Source organism: Lithobates pipiens, unplaced genomic scaffold, assembly GCF_037356315.1.
Source record: "Lithobates pipiens isolate NorthernLeopardFrog02 unplaced genomic scaffold, aLitPip1_a1.2 Scaffold_8, whole genome shotgun sequence".
Lineage (NCBI taxonomy): Eukaryota > Metazoa > Chordata > Amphibia > Anura > Ranidae > Lithobates > Lithobates pipiens.
In genome coordinates this window covers 452957785-452979243 of record NW_027507903.1, presented here as the reverse complement: position 1 = coordinate 452979243, position 21459 = coordinate 452957785, and the positions used below count along the sequence as shown (strand labels likewise).

The 21459-nt window shown below is 43.6% G+C and overlaps 1 protein-coding gene across 3 annotated transcripts in view; it reads left to right on the top strand.

Moving 5' to 3' along the window:
* Positions 1-5867, top strand: part of ADAM19 (ADAM metallopeptidase domain 19) — a 117189-nt gene extending 111322 nt beyond the window's left edge. For all 3 annotated transcript variants that reach the window (XM_077468408.1, XM_077468409.1, XM_077468410.1), the window contains 2 exons: positions 1281-1460; positions 4955-5867. In XM_077468408.1, coding sequence (XP_077324534.1) covers positions 1281-1460; positions 4955-5023 — 249 coding nt within the window. In that variant the 3' untranslated portion in view covers positions 5024-5867. The remainder of the gene's footprint in view (positions 1-1280; positions 1461-4954) is intronic.
* The last annotated feature ends 15592 nt before the right edge of the window (positions 5868-21459 follow it).

Genomic DNA, 21459 nt, shown 5'->3' with positions numbered 1-21459 from the left:
AAGGGGGGTGTTCAATCCACTTTAACAATCACCATGTGAGCCTTCACCAACAACAAGCAATGGACTGTTATCAGAACAACAGAGTCAAATCAGCATATATATGACAATCCCATAAAACAGAAATCTGGTTCATATTCTTTGGCTGGAGAATATCTCACAAATCCAATCAATGGAAACATCAATGTCAACCATAAATGCACGAAATTCTATATAAAATCAAAATGGGGGCATAAACGTTTAGTCCCCCAATGATGTCACATTTGACAAAATGTGGTTAACGCACGTGACATCCCCACGCTTACTTGGACTGGTAATTTTTGTGAAGCATTGTTTGGAACCTCTATCATGCATCTTGGGTTTTTTTTTTACATACAAAGTGTGTATTGTTTTTATCCATGTGAGTAGTATTCATACTTTGAAGTGCAATAAAACCTTTTAGACAGTTTTACACTATGTGAATTCTTCCATTTTGCTTTTATGTGAAATTTTGCTTGATGGAATTGTCATATATATGCTGATTTGACTCTGCAGTGGAGTCCTCACGATCTGGTAAGAGTCCATTGCTTGTGGTAGGTGAAGGCTTGCGTGGTGATTGTCAAAGTGGATTGAACACCCCCTTTTTGCACTGCAGTGTTTTGGAAGCCTTAATCTGGACTTTTTTTCACTTCCATATGCACATGCAGTTTTTTTTTCATACTATATGTTATATTTCACTTTAGTTGAGTCACCCTGCATATTATCGTATTTTAGTGTGGCAGTTTATACAATTACCACTATATAAGTGGAAGTAATCCGACAAGTTAGAAATTGTTTAATTTTCAGTGGGTATATAGCGTTTTTATGAGAAAGAGAAAGCACTTTTTTTTCCAATTCTTTCATTGATCAATTTTCTTCTTAATAATGAAGGCCTTTGATCAATTATAAAGTATACAGTAATACGACTAAAATTGATCACCAAGTCACTTTTAAATTGGATGAAGTAAACAGCAAATTTATGTGCCATCAGTGACCTAAAATAATCAAAAACTATTATTAAAACTTCAGATCAAATCTAAAAAAAAAAAAAAGAGTATGATTGATTAGACTGCTGAAGCTCTAATTAACCTGAAAACATTTTGTGGCATTATTAATTGCATAAAAGGACCTTCAATGAACAAAGACATTGGTTGTTTAATAGGGCCGTGCACAGAGATTAGTTAATTTTTTCATACAGTTTAAAGGATGCTAGTGAATGTTACTGATAACAAAGAACTAATTTGATTTTTATGGTCCCTCTACAGGGCTCAAAAAGTCCAGTAAGTTTACAGTCCAACCACAGGACAGCCGATCAAAGGACTTCATCCAGTCATCATCCTCAAAGCAGACAGCTGGAAGGTGAAGCAACAAAAACTGCATCTCCAGTAAGAATGCCTCCACCGTGCAGGCCAGCACCACCTCCTCCACCTCAACAACCTCCGAAGGTAAAGCTGATTTATAGGACAGCTGATCGACTGATCAACTTGGGTACATTCAGCCTGCCCATATATGGTTCGAATCTTGGCCAATCCTTGCTGAACCAGCCGAGATTTGAACCATCTATGGCCAGCTTTATGTACCATAAGCTGTAGATATAATAGTTATTAGCAGGGGTTCCAGGAGACCAGAGAGTTATTTTAAGGGTTCCTCCATGTTAAAGGATACGTTTCCACCCCTTGTAACGTGTTCCAGAATGTGCAGCCTTTCCCCTCCCTGTGATAGCGGGCAGGGGATCCTCTCCCTGCACCCACTGATAAAATTTTGAAAACAGCACAGAGCCCCACACAGCTGAGTCATTCACTTACAGTTTCCTGGTAATGAATGCCTATAAGTACCATCAGCCATATCAGTTGATGGCTTGCAGTTTTCAATGACCCGCAAGGGCGCTGGTGAATGCTCTCCTACTCCATTGATTTTCCTGCTGTCAAGTAACTGCTTGCTCATATGAGGTACAAGAAGACAACTATGCTGAGAGTATGCAAGAGACTGAGATTGCACCTGCGATCTGCTGAATGCGGATGCAATGCCCTGCAGGCTGCTTAGAAAAAATAATAGATGCAAATTTTTTTACCTGGAAAAAAAATTATTATTATTTATTAATGTTTTTCAAAAGGTCAACTTTGACTTTAAAAAAGGTTGAGAAATGCTATTGTAGGCATAAGGAGTACAAAGGCACCCTCAAATACAAGGAAAACACAGATATTTCTCAGGCCGCGTACACACGGGCGGACTGTTCGCCCAACCTTGTCCGCTGAACAGTGTTTGGGCGGACAGTCCGCTCGTGTGTGGGCTTTCAGCGGACAGTTTCAGCGGACAGTTGGACGGACAAAGTTTTTCGGAAATTCCGAAAAACTGTCCGCTGAAACTGTGTTTGAGCGAACAGTCCGCCCGTGTGTGGGCCTGTCCGCTGTACTTTCGAAATGAGCGGACTGTTCCCGCTCGGAAAGTCCGCCCATTTCGAGCGCGTGTACAGGTAGGCGGGGCCCGCGAAGGAGACATCGCGGGCTCCGCCGCCTGGAATGGGCTTAAAGGGGAACCCCAACGCCGAAAAAAATCGGCGTGGGGGTTCCCCCAAAGTCCACACCAGACCCTTGTCCGAGCACGCTACCCGGCCGGCCAGGAAAGGGGGGCGAGCGAGCGCGCCCCCCCTCCTGAGCCGTACCAGGCCGCGTGCCCTCAACATGGGGGGGTGCCTTGGGGAAGGGGGGGCCGCGCGGCCCCCCCACCCCAAAGCACCTTGTCCCCATGTTGATGAGGACAAGGGCCTCTTCCCGACAACCCTGGCCGTTGGTTGTCGGGGTCTGCGGGCGGGGGGCTTATCGGAATCCGGGAGCCCCCTTTAAGAAGGGGGCCCCCGGATACCGGCCCCCCACCCTATGTGAATGAGTATGGGGTACAATCTACCCCTACCCATTCACCTGTGAAATAAAGTACAAAAAAAAACACAACACAGGGAAAAAATATTTTATTGCACAGCTCCGGGGGGTCTTCCGTCTTCGGGGGTCTTCTCGCCGGACTCCTCCGCTATCTGTGTGTAGCTCTTTTACTAGCGGAGGAGTCCGGCTTTCTTCCTCCCCGCCGCCGGCCTCTTCTCCCGACTTCGGGGGTCTTGTCCCCCTCTTCGGTTCTTCTGCCGGGCCACCGCGCCTTCTTGTAGCTCTTTTGCAGGCGGTGGCCCGGTCTTCTGTCGCCGCTGCCTTCCGTTCTTCTGTCGCCGCCTTCGGTTCTTCTGCCGGGCCACCGCGCCTTCTTGTAGCTCTTTTACAGGCGGTGGCCCGGTCTTCTGTCGCCGCTGTCGTCGCCGCCGCCGCCGCCTTCCGTTCTTGTTCTTCTTCTTGTTCTTCTTCTTCTTCTCCTGGAGATGTTGACTCGACGAGCTCTCCGGCCGGAATGCCAGAGCCGCGCTGTGCGGTCACTTATATAGTGACAATGGGGCGGTGTCACATGGTATATGTCACATGGGTTGGTCACATGGGTTGATGTCACATGGGGACTATGACATCGTAAGGGGGCGGGGTCACCATGTGACCAACCCATGTGACATATACCATGTGACCCCGCCCCATTGTCACTATATAAGTGACCGCACAGCGCGGCTCTGGCATTCCGGCCGGAGGGAGCGACGTGTCAACATCTCCTGGAGAAGAACAAGAAGAACAAGAAGAAGAACACGAATGGAAGTCGGCGGCGACAGCGGCGACAGAAGACCGGGCCACCGCCTGTAAAAGAGCTACAAGAAGGCGCGGTGGCCCGGCAGAAGAACCGAAGGCGGCGACAGAAGAACGGAAGGCAGCGGCGACAGAAGACCGGGCCACCGCCTGCAAAAGAGCTACAAGAAGGTGCGGTGGCCCGGCAGAAGAACCGAAGAGGGGGACAAGACCCCCGAAGTCGGGAGAAGAGGCCGGCGGCGGGGAGGAAGAAAGCCGGACTCCTCCGCTAGTAAAAGAGCTACACACAGATAGCGGAGGAGTCCGGCGAGAAGACCCCCGAAGACGGAAGACCCCCGGAGCTGTGCAATAAAATATTTTTTCCCCTGTGTTGTGTTTTTTTTTGTACTTTATTTCACAGGTGAATGGGTAGGGGTACATTGTACCCCATACTCATTCACATAGGGTGGGGGGCCGGTATCCGGGGGCCCCCTTCTTAAAGGGGGCTCCCGGATTCCGATAAGCCCCCCGCCCGCAGACCCCGACAACCAACGGCCAGGGTTGTCGGGAAGAGGCCCTTGTCCTCATCAACATGGGGACAAGGTGCTTTGGGGTGGGGGGGGCCGCGCGGCCCCCCCTTCCCCAAGGCACCCCCCCATGTTGAGGGCACGCGGCCTGGTACGGCTCAGGAGGGGGGGCGCGCTCGCTCGCCCCCCTTTCCTGGCCGGCCGGGTAGTGTGCTCGGACAAGGGTCTGGTGTGGACTTTGGGGGAACCCCCACGCCGATTTTTTTCGGCGTTGGGGTTCCCCTTTAAGCCCATTCCAGGCGGCGGAGCCCGCGACGTCTCCTTCGCGGGCCCCGCCTACCTGTACACGCGCTCGAAATGGGCGGATTTGCCTCCTCCTTACGTGGGCGAGTCCGTTCATTTCAAAAGTTGAGCGAACTGTTTGCCCAACCTTGTTCGTCAAACAGTCCGCTCGTGTGTGGGCAAGTCCGCTCATGCAAATTTTGAGCGGACTGTTTGCCGAAACTGTTTGACGAACAAGGTTGGGCAAACAGTCCGCGCGTGTGTACGCGGCCTCAGGAATAATTCCAAAGGATACATTTTTCTGGTTGCTCAAGCACAATTTACATTTCTAGCTGTTCTTTAGAACATAACAAATTTAAAAAAATTTAGTTTAGGTCCACTTTAAACTTTTCATAGTAGGGTTGTTTACACGCAAACAATTTTGTTATGTATTTTTTTTTTTTTTTTTTAAGTATTAAAGTTATTAATCTTTTTATATTTCAGGTATTGCAACCCCCCAAAAGAGTGCCACCTCCCCTTCCTCCAAGTAGGACACGGCAAACTGCCAAGTGACACCTTAGGACTGACACCACAGAGGCAAAAGCGTGTTCCATATCGGGAATTAAACAGGACAACTCACGTGTCTTGAATGGAAAGTCTGGAACAGATGTGTAACACCAGACATGAGTAAATAATGAAGAATTTCCACCCAAGATTCCGACCATCACCTACACGTACTGAAAGGCAGCTACGCTGTATCTCTTGTGTCAGTGATGTTAATATTGCACTAAATGGCTGTCCCAGTTGTGCTTAGGTAATGTGCACTGAACAAACTATAGAGTCGGTCAGTGCTGTGAAAAAAATGGCAGGTCAGGAGATCAAGATGGATTGTTTAGGTAAATGAATGTCAATTCTGTTCTTAGGTAGGGCAGGAAATGATAATATTCTTAATACGGCATAATACAGGCAACCTAGCAGAGCCATAAGCTGTCAGCAGTTAAAGGGTCAGTCCAGTTAAAACGCATATTTCAGGTTTGAGTGAATGCTGGAAAATGAATTTCCTTACATCTCTGGGATTAAAACTGAATTTAGGGCAGCTATAAAACAAAGCATTGAATTCTGTTATGTATTTATTGAAAAATTATTATATGTATTTTAAACAACCAGTATAAATAACCCAATTTTACGTCAAACTCCTGTTGTCTCCTGTACCGCAGCACTCATACTGGGAGAGGGAGATTCACATGACCTCATCAGTTTGTTGCTCCTTCACTGTCTAGGCACAGGCTGGAGGTAGGGTGGTGACCTAGCTGTGTTTCTCAAATTCATTAGAGAAAAGTCAGGTCTGTGCTATGTGATAAAGCTGTGTACATCTCAGGAATGGATGAACAGAAATAAAAGTCCTTTGGCAGGTAAATTCAGTTCTCTTATATCTACTTCAGCTGTAAATGTAGCTGTTTGCCTAGGGTTTAGCTTAAGGGCCGGTTCACACTGCAGGCGAGGCGAGGCGACTCTGACTTGCCTCGCCGCGACCTGCAGCGGCCTCGGCGGCGACTTGCAAATGACTTCTGTATAGAAGTCAATGCAAGTCGCCCCGAGGTCGCCCAAAAGTAGTACAGGAACCTTTTTTCTGAGTCGGAGCGACTCGAGTCGCTCCTCTCAGAACGGTTCCATTGTACAGAACGGGGGCGACTTGCGAGGCGAGTCGTGTCGCCTCGCATCGCCCGCTGTGTGAACCGGCTCTTAGGATCTCTGTGCTTGAATTTCCAGGGCTGCACATCTACAGTAACCATCTTAAAGAGGCCCTATTAGATAATGGAGGATGTAAAATTAATTGTGGGAGCACCCTGGCTTGGGAGGGACCAGAGCTGTGGCCTACGTCAAAGATAGTAGGTAGATAGTATTCATTTCTCTTAAAGCCCAACTCCAGACAAATCTTTTTCTTTTAGTTGAGGATAGACATAAAGTGGTTGTAAACCTCAGACATGAAATATGAACAAAGCATATCCTCCTCTAGCGTGCGCTTGTCTCATTTAGGAGCACTAACTGTCATTTCTGTCTGCTGCCCCCCTTCCTCTGCTATCAGCATGAATCACTTCTGACAAGTTTTCCTGACACCAAGAGAAAATAGATGGCAGGGGAGGGATGTCCAGCTGATTGACAGCCTCAGCTGTGTGCTGTGCGAAGGAGGGGTGTCCCTTCCCTCCAATCAGCTGTCAGAGTTCTCCTTACTGAAGTTCACACAGTGTAACTTCAGCTTCCCACCCCCTTTTTACTGAATTCTCAGACAAGTTTTATAAGTTCTAGATTTTAAGCAGAGGTTGAGAAGAGAAGACTTGAGATAAACAGGTACAATTTATGTAGGAGAATCTTTTTTTATCTCTGTGTATCATCTGAGGCTAGTCACTTTACTGGGTATATGTAAGGCCGCGTACACACGGGCGGATTGTCTGCCCAACTAAGTTCGTCAGACAATCCGACAGACAGTCCGTTCAAATTTTGAATGAACGGACTTGACCACACACGATGAACAGACAGTCCGCTGAAAACTTGCGCAATGACGCGTACAGCACGTACGACGGGACTAGAAAAACGACGTCCAATACACTGCAATGCAACCTTCGGCCGTGTAAATCCTTTCTGAGCATGCGCCATACTTAGTCCGTCCAACTTGCCTACACACGAGCGGACTGTCCGCTGAAACCAAGTTTGGACGGACAAAACCAAGTTTCAGCGGACAAAATTACGGAAATTCCGAAAGACAAAGTCCGTCAGACTGTCCGCTGAAAAAGTCCGCTGAAGCCCACACACGAGCGGATTGTCCGCTGAAACACGGTTCAGCGGACTAAGTTGGGCAGACAATCCGCCCGTGTGTACGCGGCCTAAGGGTTTACAACCTCTTTAAGAAGAGTAAATACATCTTTAAAACATTAAATTTATTTCATCTCACTTCCTGTTCCTGTGGCAGCCAAACAAGAAATAAAAGGCGCGATTGTCACTGGGATGGGAAGACGTTGACTAATAACCAGATAAAGGTCCTTGCCCGTCCCCATTTTACTTTAAAATAAAATAAAAAATATTTAATTGCCAAAGTGGAGAGCTTTTTCTCACTTCCTGCTTGGCATGTGCAATATGGGGGGGGGGGGGGGAGGGGGGGTTAGCTCCAACCATGTGAGAACTGCAGACAGACCCCCTCCCCTCATTTGCTGCAAACAATACATGAACATTTTATAATGGGTATAAGAAACAAGTGAACAAACCCATAATAATACTACTTACAGTGAATGTATTGCATTGCATCAATTTGAATGTGTGGCTTTGTATACACCAGCCCTGTCAGGCAGCACTGCACAATGCATAGACAAGGCATTTTGCCATATTTCCTATTTTTTAAGTTTACTGAAAAAAATATAGCATGTTGCATTTTTGAGCAGAGCTGTGTGTATAACACATCACAATGCACCGCCGGTCATAAGCCCCATACACACTATCAGTTTTTCTGCTGAGTTTTTCCTTCAGATTTACCAAAACCATGTAGTGCAAGGATCTGCTGCCTGATTGCATACAAATTGAAACTCCTAAGGTTTGACCTCATATTATATGGTTTTGGTAAATCTGAAGGAAAGACTCAGAAGAAAATCTGATAGTGTGTATGGGGCTTTAGAGTTAAATTGAATTTAATCATAAAGTTTAAAGTGTTTCTAAACCATAAAACAAAAATGTAATTAGTTGTTGCTCACCAGTCCTTTTAAATGTGGTGGCTGCATCAGTTTTCTCTTTTTAGGTGTTAGATGAATCTTGGGAGAGGGTAGTGTTAAACTAGTAAATTTAGGTGGACTTCACTAATAAATTAAAGCTCCAGCTAACATTTTTTTTTTTTATAGGCAGTTACAGCATCAGTTTTTTTCCTTCCTCCTAAAAGGGGTTGTACAGTTAGAAGGTTTTTTTCTTATTGTAATGCATTCTATGGTAATCATATTCTATGGATTAAGATAAAAGGCCTTCTGTGTGTAGCAGCCCCCCTAACATTTACCTGAGATCCCTCTCTGTCCAGCGATGTCCAAGAGTGTCTCAGCCGTCCCAGATTCTACCCCCTGATTGGCTGAGACACAGCAGTGGCACCATTGGCTCCTGCTGCTGTCAATCAGTGAGCTAGCCAATGAAGAAAGAGAGGGGGCGGGGTCGTGTCGGGGCTCTGTGTCTGAATGGACACAGGGAGCTGTGACTCGGCTCGGGTGTCCCCATAGCAAGCTGCTTGCTGCAGGGGGGGCACTGAACAGGGGGAAGAAGCCAGGAGCAAAAAAGAGGCACCCGAAAAGAGGAGGATCCGGGCTACCCTGTGCAAATTCACTGCAACAGGTCAGGTAAGTATGACGCTTTTTTTTTTCTATAAAAATAGCAAACATGTGGCTTTACACTCACATAATGGTTTTTCATAAATTAATAAAAAAAATGATTATTTTGAACATCCCTGTCAGTTTTAAATGGTTTGTATCAACCCTCTAAATGTCACTTTTTCTGGTTAGCTTAGTCCATTTAGTGTTCAGTGAAGCTGAAAAATAACAGATTTACTGACCAGATCGCCAGGTGAAAATAAAGAAAAAATCCTAAGCCCTTGTACACACGGTCGGACATTCCGACAACAAAATCCGTCTGATTTTGTCCAACGGATTTTGTCTGAAACTGGTGTTGCATACACACGGTCGGACAAAATCCGATTGTTCGTAACGTGATGATGTTTGTACATTACGACGGGACTACATTCAGGCTAGTAGCCAATAGCTTTGGTCTAGGAATTTGATCTGAGCATGCGTGGCACTTTGTCCGATCGGAATCCTCTACAAACGATCGGACAAAGTCCGACCGGATCATGTTGTCGGAAAATTTTATAACCCAGCTCTAAAACTTTGTCGGTCGGATATTCAGACGGAAACAGTCCGATGGTGCCCCCACACGGTCGGATTATCCGACAACACGGTAATTTTCCGTCGGAATGTCCGACGGTGTGTACAAGGGCTAAGAATAGGAAATGAATGCAGCCACCACATCTAAGAACTGGTAAGCTACAAAATACATTTTTGTTTTGGGATTTGATACATTTACGGTAAGTTAAAAAAGGGGGGGGGAAGCAAACATCGCAGCACATGCACAAGGAATACCAGCGCATATGCATTAGCGTATCTTAACACAGACCGACTGGTGTGAATGAACCTTTACTCTTTAATACATGTTTACTCAGGTGCTGATATTTTAGGAGACAATCTTCCCTCTCTATGTAAAGTAATAAATGTTTATGAAATAGTATTAAAGCTCTGTAAAATAGATATGCAATTTGCCATAAACTTAAGAGAATTGGTAGAGTTAACCAATATAAAATATAGAATCCATAAAACACAGTGCTATAATAATGCACAGCTTTCTGGGAGATCAGTATCCTCATTTATATTTATTCACAACAGAAAAAGAATATATGAATTATAATAAATATAACTGAATTAAAATATACCGCGCCGCGATTCTGCCTACAATCCCAAAACACACTTAAATTGAACCACGCTTGTTCAGTCGTGGCAAACTGCATTGTGCGAAGCTTGTCACCCAAAACAATCTCCTCCTTTTTGACCGACAAGCTTCGTACATTGCGGTTTTCTGTGATTGCAGCGTAGTTTATTGTACGACAATTGCAGCACATTCGCATTTATGTGCCATTGAAAATATATGGCACCAGAAAAAGCATGCTGCGATATGTCAGTTTTGCAGAGCGTTTTGGGATCGCAGGCAGAATTGTGATTGCAAACACCCAGGTGTGAACGGGGCTCTATATTTTTAGCAGTGCTTTATTATTGGGTCTTATTATTGTCTTTCAACAGATTTAAAAAAAAAAATATCATCCCAGTAATGAGAGATATGTTTTTAGAAGTTGCTGCAGTTATTAAAATTTCAGGACTTCTGGATAGCAGTATAAAGTATGTACATGTTCAAAAATCTATAGGTGCTAAAATATATCTACCTGCAGTTGTGTAAAGATAACAGTTTATCCTTCCCTGGTGGAAGGAGGTTTAGGCGCTGTCCATTTATAGGTTACTAGCTTTCTGGGTAGAGAAAATACCCATAGTTGTCACTTTTTTGCTGGGATGCACTATATTAACAATACTGCTTCAGTAAGGAACTCGGGGCATGTCTTTGCTTAATATACAAAGTGAATACTGATGGGTAGGCCATTAAAAGGAGTTCTAAATGCAGGTAACAAAATCAAAATAAAAAAAGTTTCCTTAGCAATTGCTAAGATGATCCATATTCTGGCTGGACTGTTCATTGCATCAGATTGGAGTCACTTGGTCTGAGGTAGCAGAGTCCTTAGTCTTGATACTTGGCACAGCTTGTGCTATGGGTGCTTAAAGTTCAACTTTGGTCTCACTGCCTTCTGATCTAATTTTGTACTTCTGCCCATCTAAACTTCAAATTTTTAGTTTGCTGTAGAAACGATAAAGCCAGTATATTTCTACATTCACAGTCAGATGCCTGGGGGAGGCTCTGTTGGGCTGCATCATGTAACTTCCTCCTGTCTGCTGGGACTACATGTCCCATGATTCCTTGCAATTGCTTCCTGACCTTCCTGTCAGAATTGTAGACAGAGTGGGTAGGTAATGGCGAGTGAACTTATCAGAGTGGCATTGTAATAATCCCACCCAGAGCAAGTGGGTTTACATCATCATTACAGTGGAAGAAAACTACACAGAGGCAGTGAGATAGGCAAATGTTTGTAAGATTCAATGAAACAGCAAGTTTAATAGAGGATATCACTGTACATGTTGGAAATATGCTTTTGCAAAATGCACCGAGGGAAAAAGTACATTAGTGCCAATACACTTTAATTTTAACCAGAATTTGGATTTAAAGGCATCTAGTGCTTATTTACTACAGTTGCCTGCAGATTTTTAATTTTACTTTAGTCAAACTTCCATAAGTTCCTATACGCACTGAGATTTTGCCAGTGTGATTCCCAGCGGCAAGAATCTACAAAAGTGCGTTCACCTGCAATTACCTCTGTTGAACAGGTGTGTGGTGAATCCTCAAATTCGTGGGATTTGCACTGTGGCTAAATAAATGCCCGTGCGATATGGAACCCAAACTTCAGAGAAGTCTCAAACCTTTTACAGGCTAGGAAAACTGAATGGGCATGATATTCTTGTGTATTGCCTTTTAATGATCAGCAAAAAGATTGGAGAGCCTTACCCATACCCTTATTGTACAGTACAGGATACAGGCAGCTTATTTATACCATGGATTATAGGTATGTACCTTCATGTGATAGGACACTGGTAAGCTTTTGAGAGCACACTTCTCTTAGGTGCCTCCCCTATAACCCTGCCCCACTTTGTGAGTCCTCAGCTTTTTGCTAGTGCCTGAAGGTGATGGATCTCTTTTCCTTTGCAGACAAATCAGCTACACAGGTTTATTATTTTTCAATATTATTTTCCTTCAATCTACACCTCACTGTCTTCTAATGCCTAAGCAGAAGCAGTGTATCCAGATCGGTGCAACCTCAATAAAACCGTACCTGAATCCCACACTGTGAGGGATCACCTGTAATGCTGATTCGGGCACTGGACTCTCCATCAGGCACTCACCTTGGCACCTGGCGCAACATGTTGAGTCAGCCACAGGGTGCTATTCAGGGGGATTCCCACCCTGGTGGCCACAGCCTGGGTCCAGTCCAGTGTCATGGACGGGTAAGGCAGAGTCACTCTGTAATACTGCCAATTACTGTTTAAAGGGGGCTATGTTTGGAATGTATTAACTTCACAGTGCAAACTTTTCAAACTTGCCACTAAAATGTAACCACTCAGAGATCAGTCTTAGGTGGACCACCAGATGTTGTCACTGGTCAGACACTTTAACACCACTTCCACCTAGAGCAGGGGTCTAAAACTGGTGGCCCTCCAGCTGTTGCAAAACTACAAGTCCCATGAGGCATTGCAAGGCTGACAGTTACAAGCATGACTCCCACATGCAGAGGCATGATGGGACTTTTTTTTTAGTTTTGCAACAACTGGAGGGCCTCCAGTTTGAGACCCCTGACCTAGAGCCATTGAAAGTTACTCAGGAGCTTCCTTCCACCCTTCGCCACAAGGGTTCATTCAGGACAGTCAACACCTAGGTTACCTTGTACTTCTTCTAGACACACTCCAAAGGGGAATAACCCCACTAGTTGCTACGGAGGAGACTAGGTGAAAGAGAGCTAACACAAAATAGCAGGCAAACATTTGCTCTGCCAAAGGTCTGCTCAACACTCAGAGTGACAATGTGCCCTTTGCACTGAAGCAGGGTCCAGTTTTAACACCGGTCTTAGCATCCAATTCTAGTTCTGTTTGAGTGACACAGCAAACAGACTATTTGACTAAAGCAGAATTCTCTGCATCTATGTCACAATTCCTTGAACAGATAATGGCTTTAATACGGTCATCTTTGTCCAGGGATCCAAAACATTCTCCTCTTCTCCTACTTCAGTTTCTCAACCAGAATCTGACCCAATATTCCAGTCCTGGTGGATGCAGACACAGGGACAAAGGGAATGAAGAGAATATTGAGACAGTATTGGAGGAAGCTGAAGAGGATTCCTTTCCCCAGCATTGTCACTATATTGAAAAGGAAGCTTCACAGAGCATGCTTCCTAAGGTTGAAAAGCCCATAAAACCCTTGGCATTGTGCAAGCTCACTCTCCTCCATCTCGCCGTGCCCTTTTGGGCACAAACTGAGACCTACAAAATCCTGCAAAGAATTCCCTTTTCATGAACAGATATGCCCCATACACATGATCGGACTTTCCGACAACAAAGCCATGGATTTTTGTTCGAAGGATGTTGGCTCCAACTTGCATACATGCGGTCACACAAATGTTGGCCAATAATTATAAATGTGGGAACGTGGTGAAGTACAAGATGTACGACGAGCCAAGAAAAAGGAAGTCCAATAGCCAGTGCGGCTTCTTCTGCTTGATTCTGAGCATGCGTGAACTTTTATGCGTTGGACTTGTGTACACACGATCGGAAATTCCGACAACAACGTTTTGTTGGCGGAAAATTTGAGAAACTGCTAAGATTTGGCAGTCTGACAACAAATGTTCGATGGAGCATACACACGGTCGGACTTTCAGCCAACAAGCTCACATCCAACATTTGTTGTCGGAAAATCAGATTATGTGTTCAAAGCATTAGAATCTGCGGTCTATGATGATTGAGACACCCATGAAAGGCTTTTCATTCTCCCCTCCAAACCCTTGCCAAGCTTTATCCAGTAGAAAAAGAGTTTATAAAGAAGTGGGTTGTTTCTGTGGTTGATCTTGCCATATCTGTCCTAAGCAAACATTTTACTGTACATATTGAAAATGTTCCTTATTTCAAAGATTCTGCAGATAGAACATTTTAGACACTTTAAAAGCCCTCTTTAGCCTAGCAGCTCTAGTCCTGCAACCATCACTAGCTACTCTTTCTGTATGTCAAACTACAGCTTAGTTAACTAGAACAATGAACAACCAACATGACCCTGTGTGTTCAGGATTGTGGTGTTGCAGAACAATAACAGCAATTGCCTTCTTCTCAATTTTTTTTGTGTGTGGCTGCCTTAGAGCATGTAATGAAACTAATTTCTAGAATGACTGTAGTTTTCATTCACATGTGTTGAATCTTATGGTTAAAAACTTGGACAGCTGAAACTTCCTGCAAAAGACACCTCACATGTATGGAAGACAACTGTTTGGTGAGGGACTTGGCCTGTTAATAAAAGAGAACATAGGTGGGAAAGCTTTAATTCCACAGTGGAAGGTTTCAAAACCACCTTCATTAGAAGCCCCTAGCTCACCTAAACACAGAACTATTGTATGTGCTAAAAAGGCTTCACCTTTAAATCCTAAGTTCAGCCCTTCCTTTCAGAACAAAGCCTGGCCCATGAAGGCCACCAAGCCTTCCCTAAAGCCTGCTTCACAATGAAGGGGCCCCTTCTAAGCGTGGGGGACATCTGTTAATTTGCCTCTCTCTGGGTCACAGAGGTACTAGACCTGTTGTTTCAAAGGGGTTCAAAACTCTAGAACAGCACCGATTCCTTCTTTAAAATCAGCCAAAGATTGTCCAAGGACAGTTAGATTTGCAGAAAGCCTAGAACCACCTTATGTTCCAGGGAGTAATTGTGCCAGTACTGTCACATGAAAGGTTCCAAGGACTCTGCTCAAACCTGTTCACAGTACCAAAGTTGAACACCCTATTCTGAATTTAAAATACCTCAACACATTCCTGCAAATTCTAAAATGTCACATAGAATTTGTAGGAACAGTAATTGCCTCTGTGGGATAGCGGACATACATGGCATCTGTAAATCCAAGATGCCTATCTACAGTACATGTTCCCATTTTCCCACCTCATCTACGATTTCAACACTTTGCAGAGGCAGTCAACCACTTTATTGTACTGCCTTTCAGTCTCAGGTTTAAACTGCCATGCTATTAAAGACACAGTCTAAAATGATGGAGGAATGTATGAGTCTGTGAATTCTACTTTGCTAAAAGCAAGAAAAGCCACTACCAGGAAGATCTATTTTGGTGCCTGGAAATCTTATTTTGCCAGGTGTTAACGCAGTCAATTTAATCCCACAGATTACTCTGTGCATCACATCCTGGTCTTCCTACAATTAGATCTTAACCAGAATTTATCTCTAAGCACACTTAAAGGCAGGCATCAGCCGTATCCATCCTTTTTTAAAGGCCTCTTACTTAACACTCTCTTGTAAAAAAACGTTTATAAAGGTATGTTATGTCCATTCTCCCCGGATCTTGTGCTTCCCTGGGACCTTAATTTGGTTGTCTTTCCTGGACCTCTTGAATCCATCTGGAATATTCCCCTAGGGATTTTTCTCAGCAAAGTGGCTTTTTTTGGTAGCCATCATGTCTGTCAGACATGTCTCTGAACTGCCGGCCCTTTCTTGTAAAGAGCCTGACCTCATACTTCTCAAAAGCAAGGTTGTTTTGCACTTAAGACCATCTTTCCTTCCAAAAGTGACTTCAGCATTCCATCTCATTGAGGACATCCAAAGGAATGGTCTCTACATTGTCTGGCTATAGTCAGAGCTATTGGAGTATAGTATAACTTAAAAACGATTGCTCTCTGCTTCAAAATCCACTATTGCACGGTGATATGAAACATGATTGCAAGAGCTTACATTCTTAAACAAAAAGCTCTTCTTGTGCTGTTGCATGCCCACTCCACCACATCTGTAGACGTCTCCTGGGCTTTTCGGGGCCAGGCCTCTTTGAGGCAATCTTTGTAAGGCCACCATCCGGCCTTTTGTTCATACTTTCTCAAAGTTTTACTAGGTGGACATCCAATCTTCTACAGATGTAGCTTTTAGCTGCAAGTTTCTTACAGCAGCACTCTGAACTTGGGTCCATGACCCTTGTTTTATTGCGCTTGTTGACACAGTTTCATGTGCCTAGTTGTTGCCCAACCTTTATATCCATTGCTTGGGATGTCCCATGGTGTATGAATAAGTTGCCTATGCCCTGTACTGTACAATGAAAATAACAGGAATTTTGACCTGTAAATTCCTTGGAGTACAATACAGGACATAGGACAACCTCCCTTACCCTACTTAGTTTATTCTGCATTGCATGTTATAAAACTGAGGACTCATAGAGTGGGGTAGGCAAAAAAGAGAGGTACCCCGGGGGGGGGGGGGGGGGGGCATGTGCTGGAAAACTTGTCAGTGTAAAATCACCTGAAGGTATGTGCCTCTAACCCATGGTGTATGAATACATTTTCTGTGTCATATACTGTACCCAAGATGGTAATTCTGGGTAAGTCAACATTCTTTTTTTAAGCCTTCTATGGTTTGGGGCTTCCACAAGACAAAGGTCTGCAATTGTATATTTTGCCAGCAGTGACATCTTCTGTTAAAATGTGATACTATGAGCATTCAGAAGATCTGATTCCTCATTGAATTTTTTTTTTGTGGTTAGACTTAAATTGTACAATCGGTTCATCAAGATGGTTCGACAGAGATTCGTTTTCGGCCCTTAAAACTGAAACAAATTGCTAAGTAATAATAAAAATAAAACAATTTTCATAATTTTTCAGCTTGGTGCCCAAAATCTAACTAGTTGACTGCCATAGGAAAGCACGCTGACATTGAACAAGAAACCACATGCCATGCTACTTTATGCACTACATTATTTTTGGCCAATGCAACTGCATAAAGAGATTTTTAATTGCTCAAATAACCTGTTATTTTCTATAAAACAAAAATCTGCTCCACCCTAAATTGATTTTTAATATCTTATAGTAAAATTTGTCAGTCAAAGAGCATTTCAAAGACTCCTGACCCAGGAATTATGTAAAAAAAAAAACAAACAAAAAAAAAAAAACACATAATGCAAAGTTGCAAAACAAGTTCTCAAAAAAAGTCAGCATTCAGAATACGACCTATAAGTGCTGTTGTATTAGGCTATTGTAATCCTAATGTAATGATGACTGTTGGCAGAGAAGTGTCATTCCTACCAACATGAAGCTTCCATTGACATATTTGTGCCCTTGCTCCTATGCAATGGTTGACCCATTGCCCCTGTAGCCACCTGACAAAAATAAATATTCAGTTTTTCAACCAGGCAGCCGCAGTGCGACATGCAAAGGTAGGACACATGCCGGTGTTCTGGCATATAGCGCCCGTCCAACGGATAGTGTCCGCCCTGGACTGCGCAGGCGCATCAATTGCGCAGTACGGAGCAGAAGGAGATTCGGAAAATCTCCGAAGATGAACGGCGCCTGCGCCGTGAGTGGAAGTGCTAGCCCCACCATCCAAGTGGACATAGGGCTGCAAATATTAGAGGGCCCCTCACGGGCTCGCCACGCTTCAGGCACGGCCTCGCTGCGCTCGGCTCTATTTATTCCAACTCTTTGTCCACTTGGATGGTGGGACTAGAACCTGGACTCACGACGCAGGCGCCGTTCATCTTTGGCTATTTTCGGAATCTGTGTGTACTGCTCATGCGCAGTACACAGTGGACACTATCCGATGGGGGACACAATGTAATAGGACACCGGGACCTGAACTTTGCAGCTACAGTTCTCCTGATTTTGTACACACACATCACTACATTTAACTCATCCTAATTCAGAGATTCTGCATTGTTAAAGGATAAGTTCACCTTTTGAAAAAACAAAATGCACATTTTTTATGCAGGTAAAAATGTTTGTTTTTTTTTTTTTTTATGAAGCCTACAGAGCAATCTCAGGCTCCTGTGGGCTCTCAGCATTGCTGTCTGCCCGTACGGGCAGGCAATTACTTGTGAGCAGGAAGATCAATGAGCATGGAGCCACACCTCTTCCCCATTCATAGATGCTGTGCTATAAATTTCTTCAAAAACAATGCTCTGTGAATGGAGGAGACAAACCTTTCATTCATCTGCAATCATAGATCACTTTTCATTTGAGGAGTCCATAGTACAGCTTCCATGAATCGAGGAGGGGGTGGGAAGGGGGAGAGGATAGTTGGTACTCTTGACTAGTGCCTACAACAGGTCCAGCGGCTGTATTAATAGCATGTTGCACTGGAAGAGTACTGCTGCTGGGGTGCAGTGGGCAGAGAATGGATTTCAACTAGGACAGCTGCCACCAGTGCAAGTGACACTTGTGCTGATTTTTTTTTTTTTTTACTATAACGAATGCCGCATACACACGACCGGACTTTCCGGCAGAAAAGGTCAGACGAAATCATTTCATCGGATATTCCGATCTTGTGTGGGCTTCATCTGACTTTTCTTTTCAAAAATTCTGATGGACCTAGAAATAGAACATCTTTTAAATCTCTCCGACGGAATCAATTCCTATCGGGAAAACCGTTCGTCTGTATGCTATTCCGACGGACCAAATACAACGCAAGGGCAGCTATTGGCTACTGACTATTGAACTTCCTTTTCTAGTCCCATCGTACGTCATCGTGTTCTAAACGGACTTTGGTGTGATCGTGTGTAGGCAAGTCTGTTTCAGCGGAACTCCGTAGGAAAGACCGTCAGAACTTATTCTGATGGAAAGTCCGGTCGTGTGTAGGCGGCATAAGCCTCTAACTGCAGTGCATAGATGTGAACCAGCCACACAGGAAAGAATGGGCTTTCTAATTGTAATACATTTTCTTGCAGCAAAATGCATGTCTTGCTGTATGAAATATACAATTATGAAAAGGCCCTAAATCAAAACACAAAAACAATAATTCATATATTGCAATTTACCAGTCCCTAGATGTTGTAGCTAGCTGCATTCGTTTTCGCTTTTCAGGCTGAAAACATTTTAAGCAAGTACAGAAAATTCTTGATGATCTTACCAGAATGGCAATGTCCTGGTAACTTCTTGAAAGAAAGAATAATTCAACTTCTCTTTATGGTCACATGGCCACATCAATCCACTATGTAATGGACATTAATTAGGGCAAACGTGTTTCAAGTCCAGCCTGTGTGACAACTATGACTGCCCCATATATACAGTGGAGAAATAAGTGTACACACAAAGGGACGTGAAGTATGGTTGTCACAAAAAATAATCTGCGGACTAGTAAACTGCAATATATTGCATTTTCATTTTAGCTTTACATGTACTTTAATCTACAGAAAGATAAATGTGTTCTTTTTTTACAATCATCATTTACAAATCAGGTATTTTTGGTTTATAGGACAAAGCAGGTGTGATCTTCTCAGATATGTGCAACTATTATGTTTTTTTGTTTTGTTTTTTTACTTCCGAACTAATTTATTTTATGCATTTTCCTCTCTGCAATGTACTGGATGATTTCCAGACAGCTTTGTATTCTGTAATGACAACACACCTTGTTTGTGGCAGATCTTGTGGTGCACAAAATAAACGTATTCAAAGAAATGTTTGTTATATGGCCTTTTTCAGTTTATGACAACATGCATAAACGGCATGAAAATATTTTCCTGCATAGGTTGGGTGTTCTTAAAGTGTATCTTACAGTAATTTAAAGTGTTATTAAACCTTGGCTTTGAAAAACTCTGATTACATGCTCGTACTCACAAAGCCACTAAAGCATTCCTTTTGTGTAGAGTGGTTACCTGGTTGATCCAGCCTTCAGCTGTCCCTCCCATATTCTCTGTGTCTCCATTGCAGCTTGTGATTGTGTAAACCAGCTGGTGTCCTCTACGGAGCATGCTCAATTTCAGTTCCCTGCTAAGCTCTAAATTTTCTCTTTTTTCTTATCTGTGCAGCCGACATGACTATAGATTCACATATGTGGGCATATACCCAGTGGTAGATGACATTCTCCCTCCCTCCGTCCTCTTAATGGCTAAACACTATGGGGGCGGGATATAGTAGGCTGATTGATTGTTTAGTTTTATTATAAATCAGTATTAAATAGATTACATGTAATTGCTAGTAATTGTAAAGTAAAAAAAGTGCCTTGGATGCAGATGCCGCCTAAACAAAATTAAAGTTAGTGTCAATCATCACTATATTAATATACAAAACATACACATTTGATGTTCAGTTATTTGATATTTATAATCAAATTTGAATTGCTCTTCTAAAACAGTATTTTTTAGTCATGTGACCAGCACAGCACCAATCAGAGCTGGCCATAAGTAGAATCACTGTAAAGAGCATACATCAGCAAAGTAATAGAAGCCCCTCCCAAGGATCTTTCCCTCGAGATGCTAAAGAACAGGAAATCAAGGATCATGTGACCATGCAACAGTGCTGCAGGAATAGAAATTAGAGGATTAAAAAGTGCCATGATATATATGATTTATGTGAATGAATTATGGCAATTAACACTTTGTTTAGTAGAACTGTAAGGCTCGGTTCACACAGGGGGCGACACGACTTGCCGCACCGCGACCTGCCGCGACCTCAGCGGCGACTTGCAAATGACTTCTGTATAGAAGTCAATGCAAGTCGCCCGAGGTCGCCCAAAAGTAGTACAGGAACCTTTTTTCTAAGTCGGAGCGACTCGAGTCGCTCCTCTTAGAACGGTTCCGTAGTACAGAACGGGGGCGACTTGTCAGGTCGCGGCGCGGCAAGTCGTGCCGCGTCGTGTCGCCCCCTGTGTGAACCGAGCCTAAAGTGTACAAAAAAATTCCTGACGTAAAAATATGCAACAGTATAACGTTCTAGGTTTTATCATTAAAAAAAACAGGCAACTAGTTTTAGATGAAGACAATACCATGTCTGCTGCACGAACAAGAAAGCATTTTCCCAGTCTCCTCTAATCCAGCAATTGGACTTCAATTTTAATTTTTTTTAGCAGGTCACAAGGTGAGAGGCTGCAGCAGGGGCTGATCTGTGTCAGACATCTGTGACAGCTTCTCAGTCTAGGTCAGATGCTGACCCTAGATAGACAATGCCTGAATACAAATGGTGCTGTTCTAGAGAAAAAAAGCAGATGAAGGCATTTTCAGAGGGAGGACTGTGATCTCTGTGTTAGGTGAGGAAGCACTGATCAAACTGCAGGATTGTAACTTTATAGAAAATCACAAGGGAAGAGGCCACAGCAGAGGTTCATCTGTGTCAGACATTTGTAAACACAACCAAGAACTACATATGAAAGTAATAATACTGAGCTCTCAGCCCTGACTAATGTTTGATGGAAAATAGGGTTGCACCTATACTGGTATCTGTGCCAATAGTAAGCAAATGCTTTGATACATGAAACCGATACTTTCAGGCTTGGTTCATTCATCTGTCAGCGGAATTCCCCCACTGACAGCTGAAATGTAAAAAAAAAAAAAGCTGGCAATTATCGGTTGTTAAGGAGCAGGGCCGCCGCGTCCCTAACAACCAATGACTCATTCAGCTGTCAGGGGAGTTCCTCTGTTGACAGCTGAAGTGGAAATAATGTCCCAGCATCTTGAGCTGTCAAAATGTTTAAAAAAAGCAGCCTGGAAATGTTTATCAACAACATTGCTCAGCCGCTGAAACAGATAAAAAGAATCATTGTTTCTTTTTGTTTATACA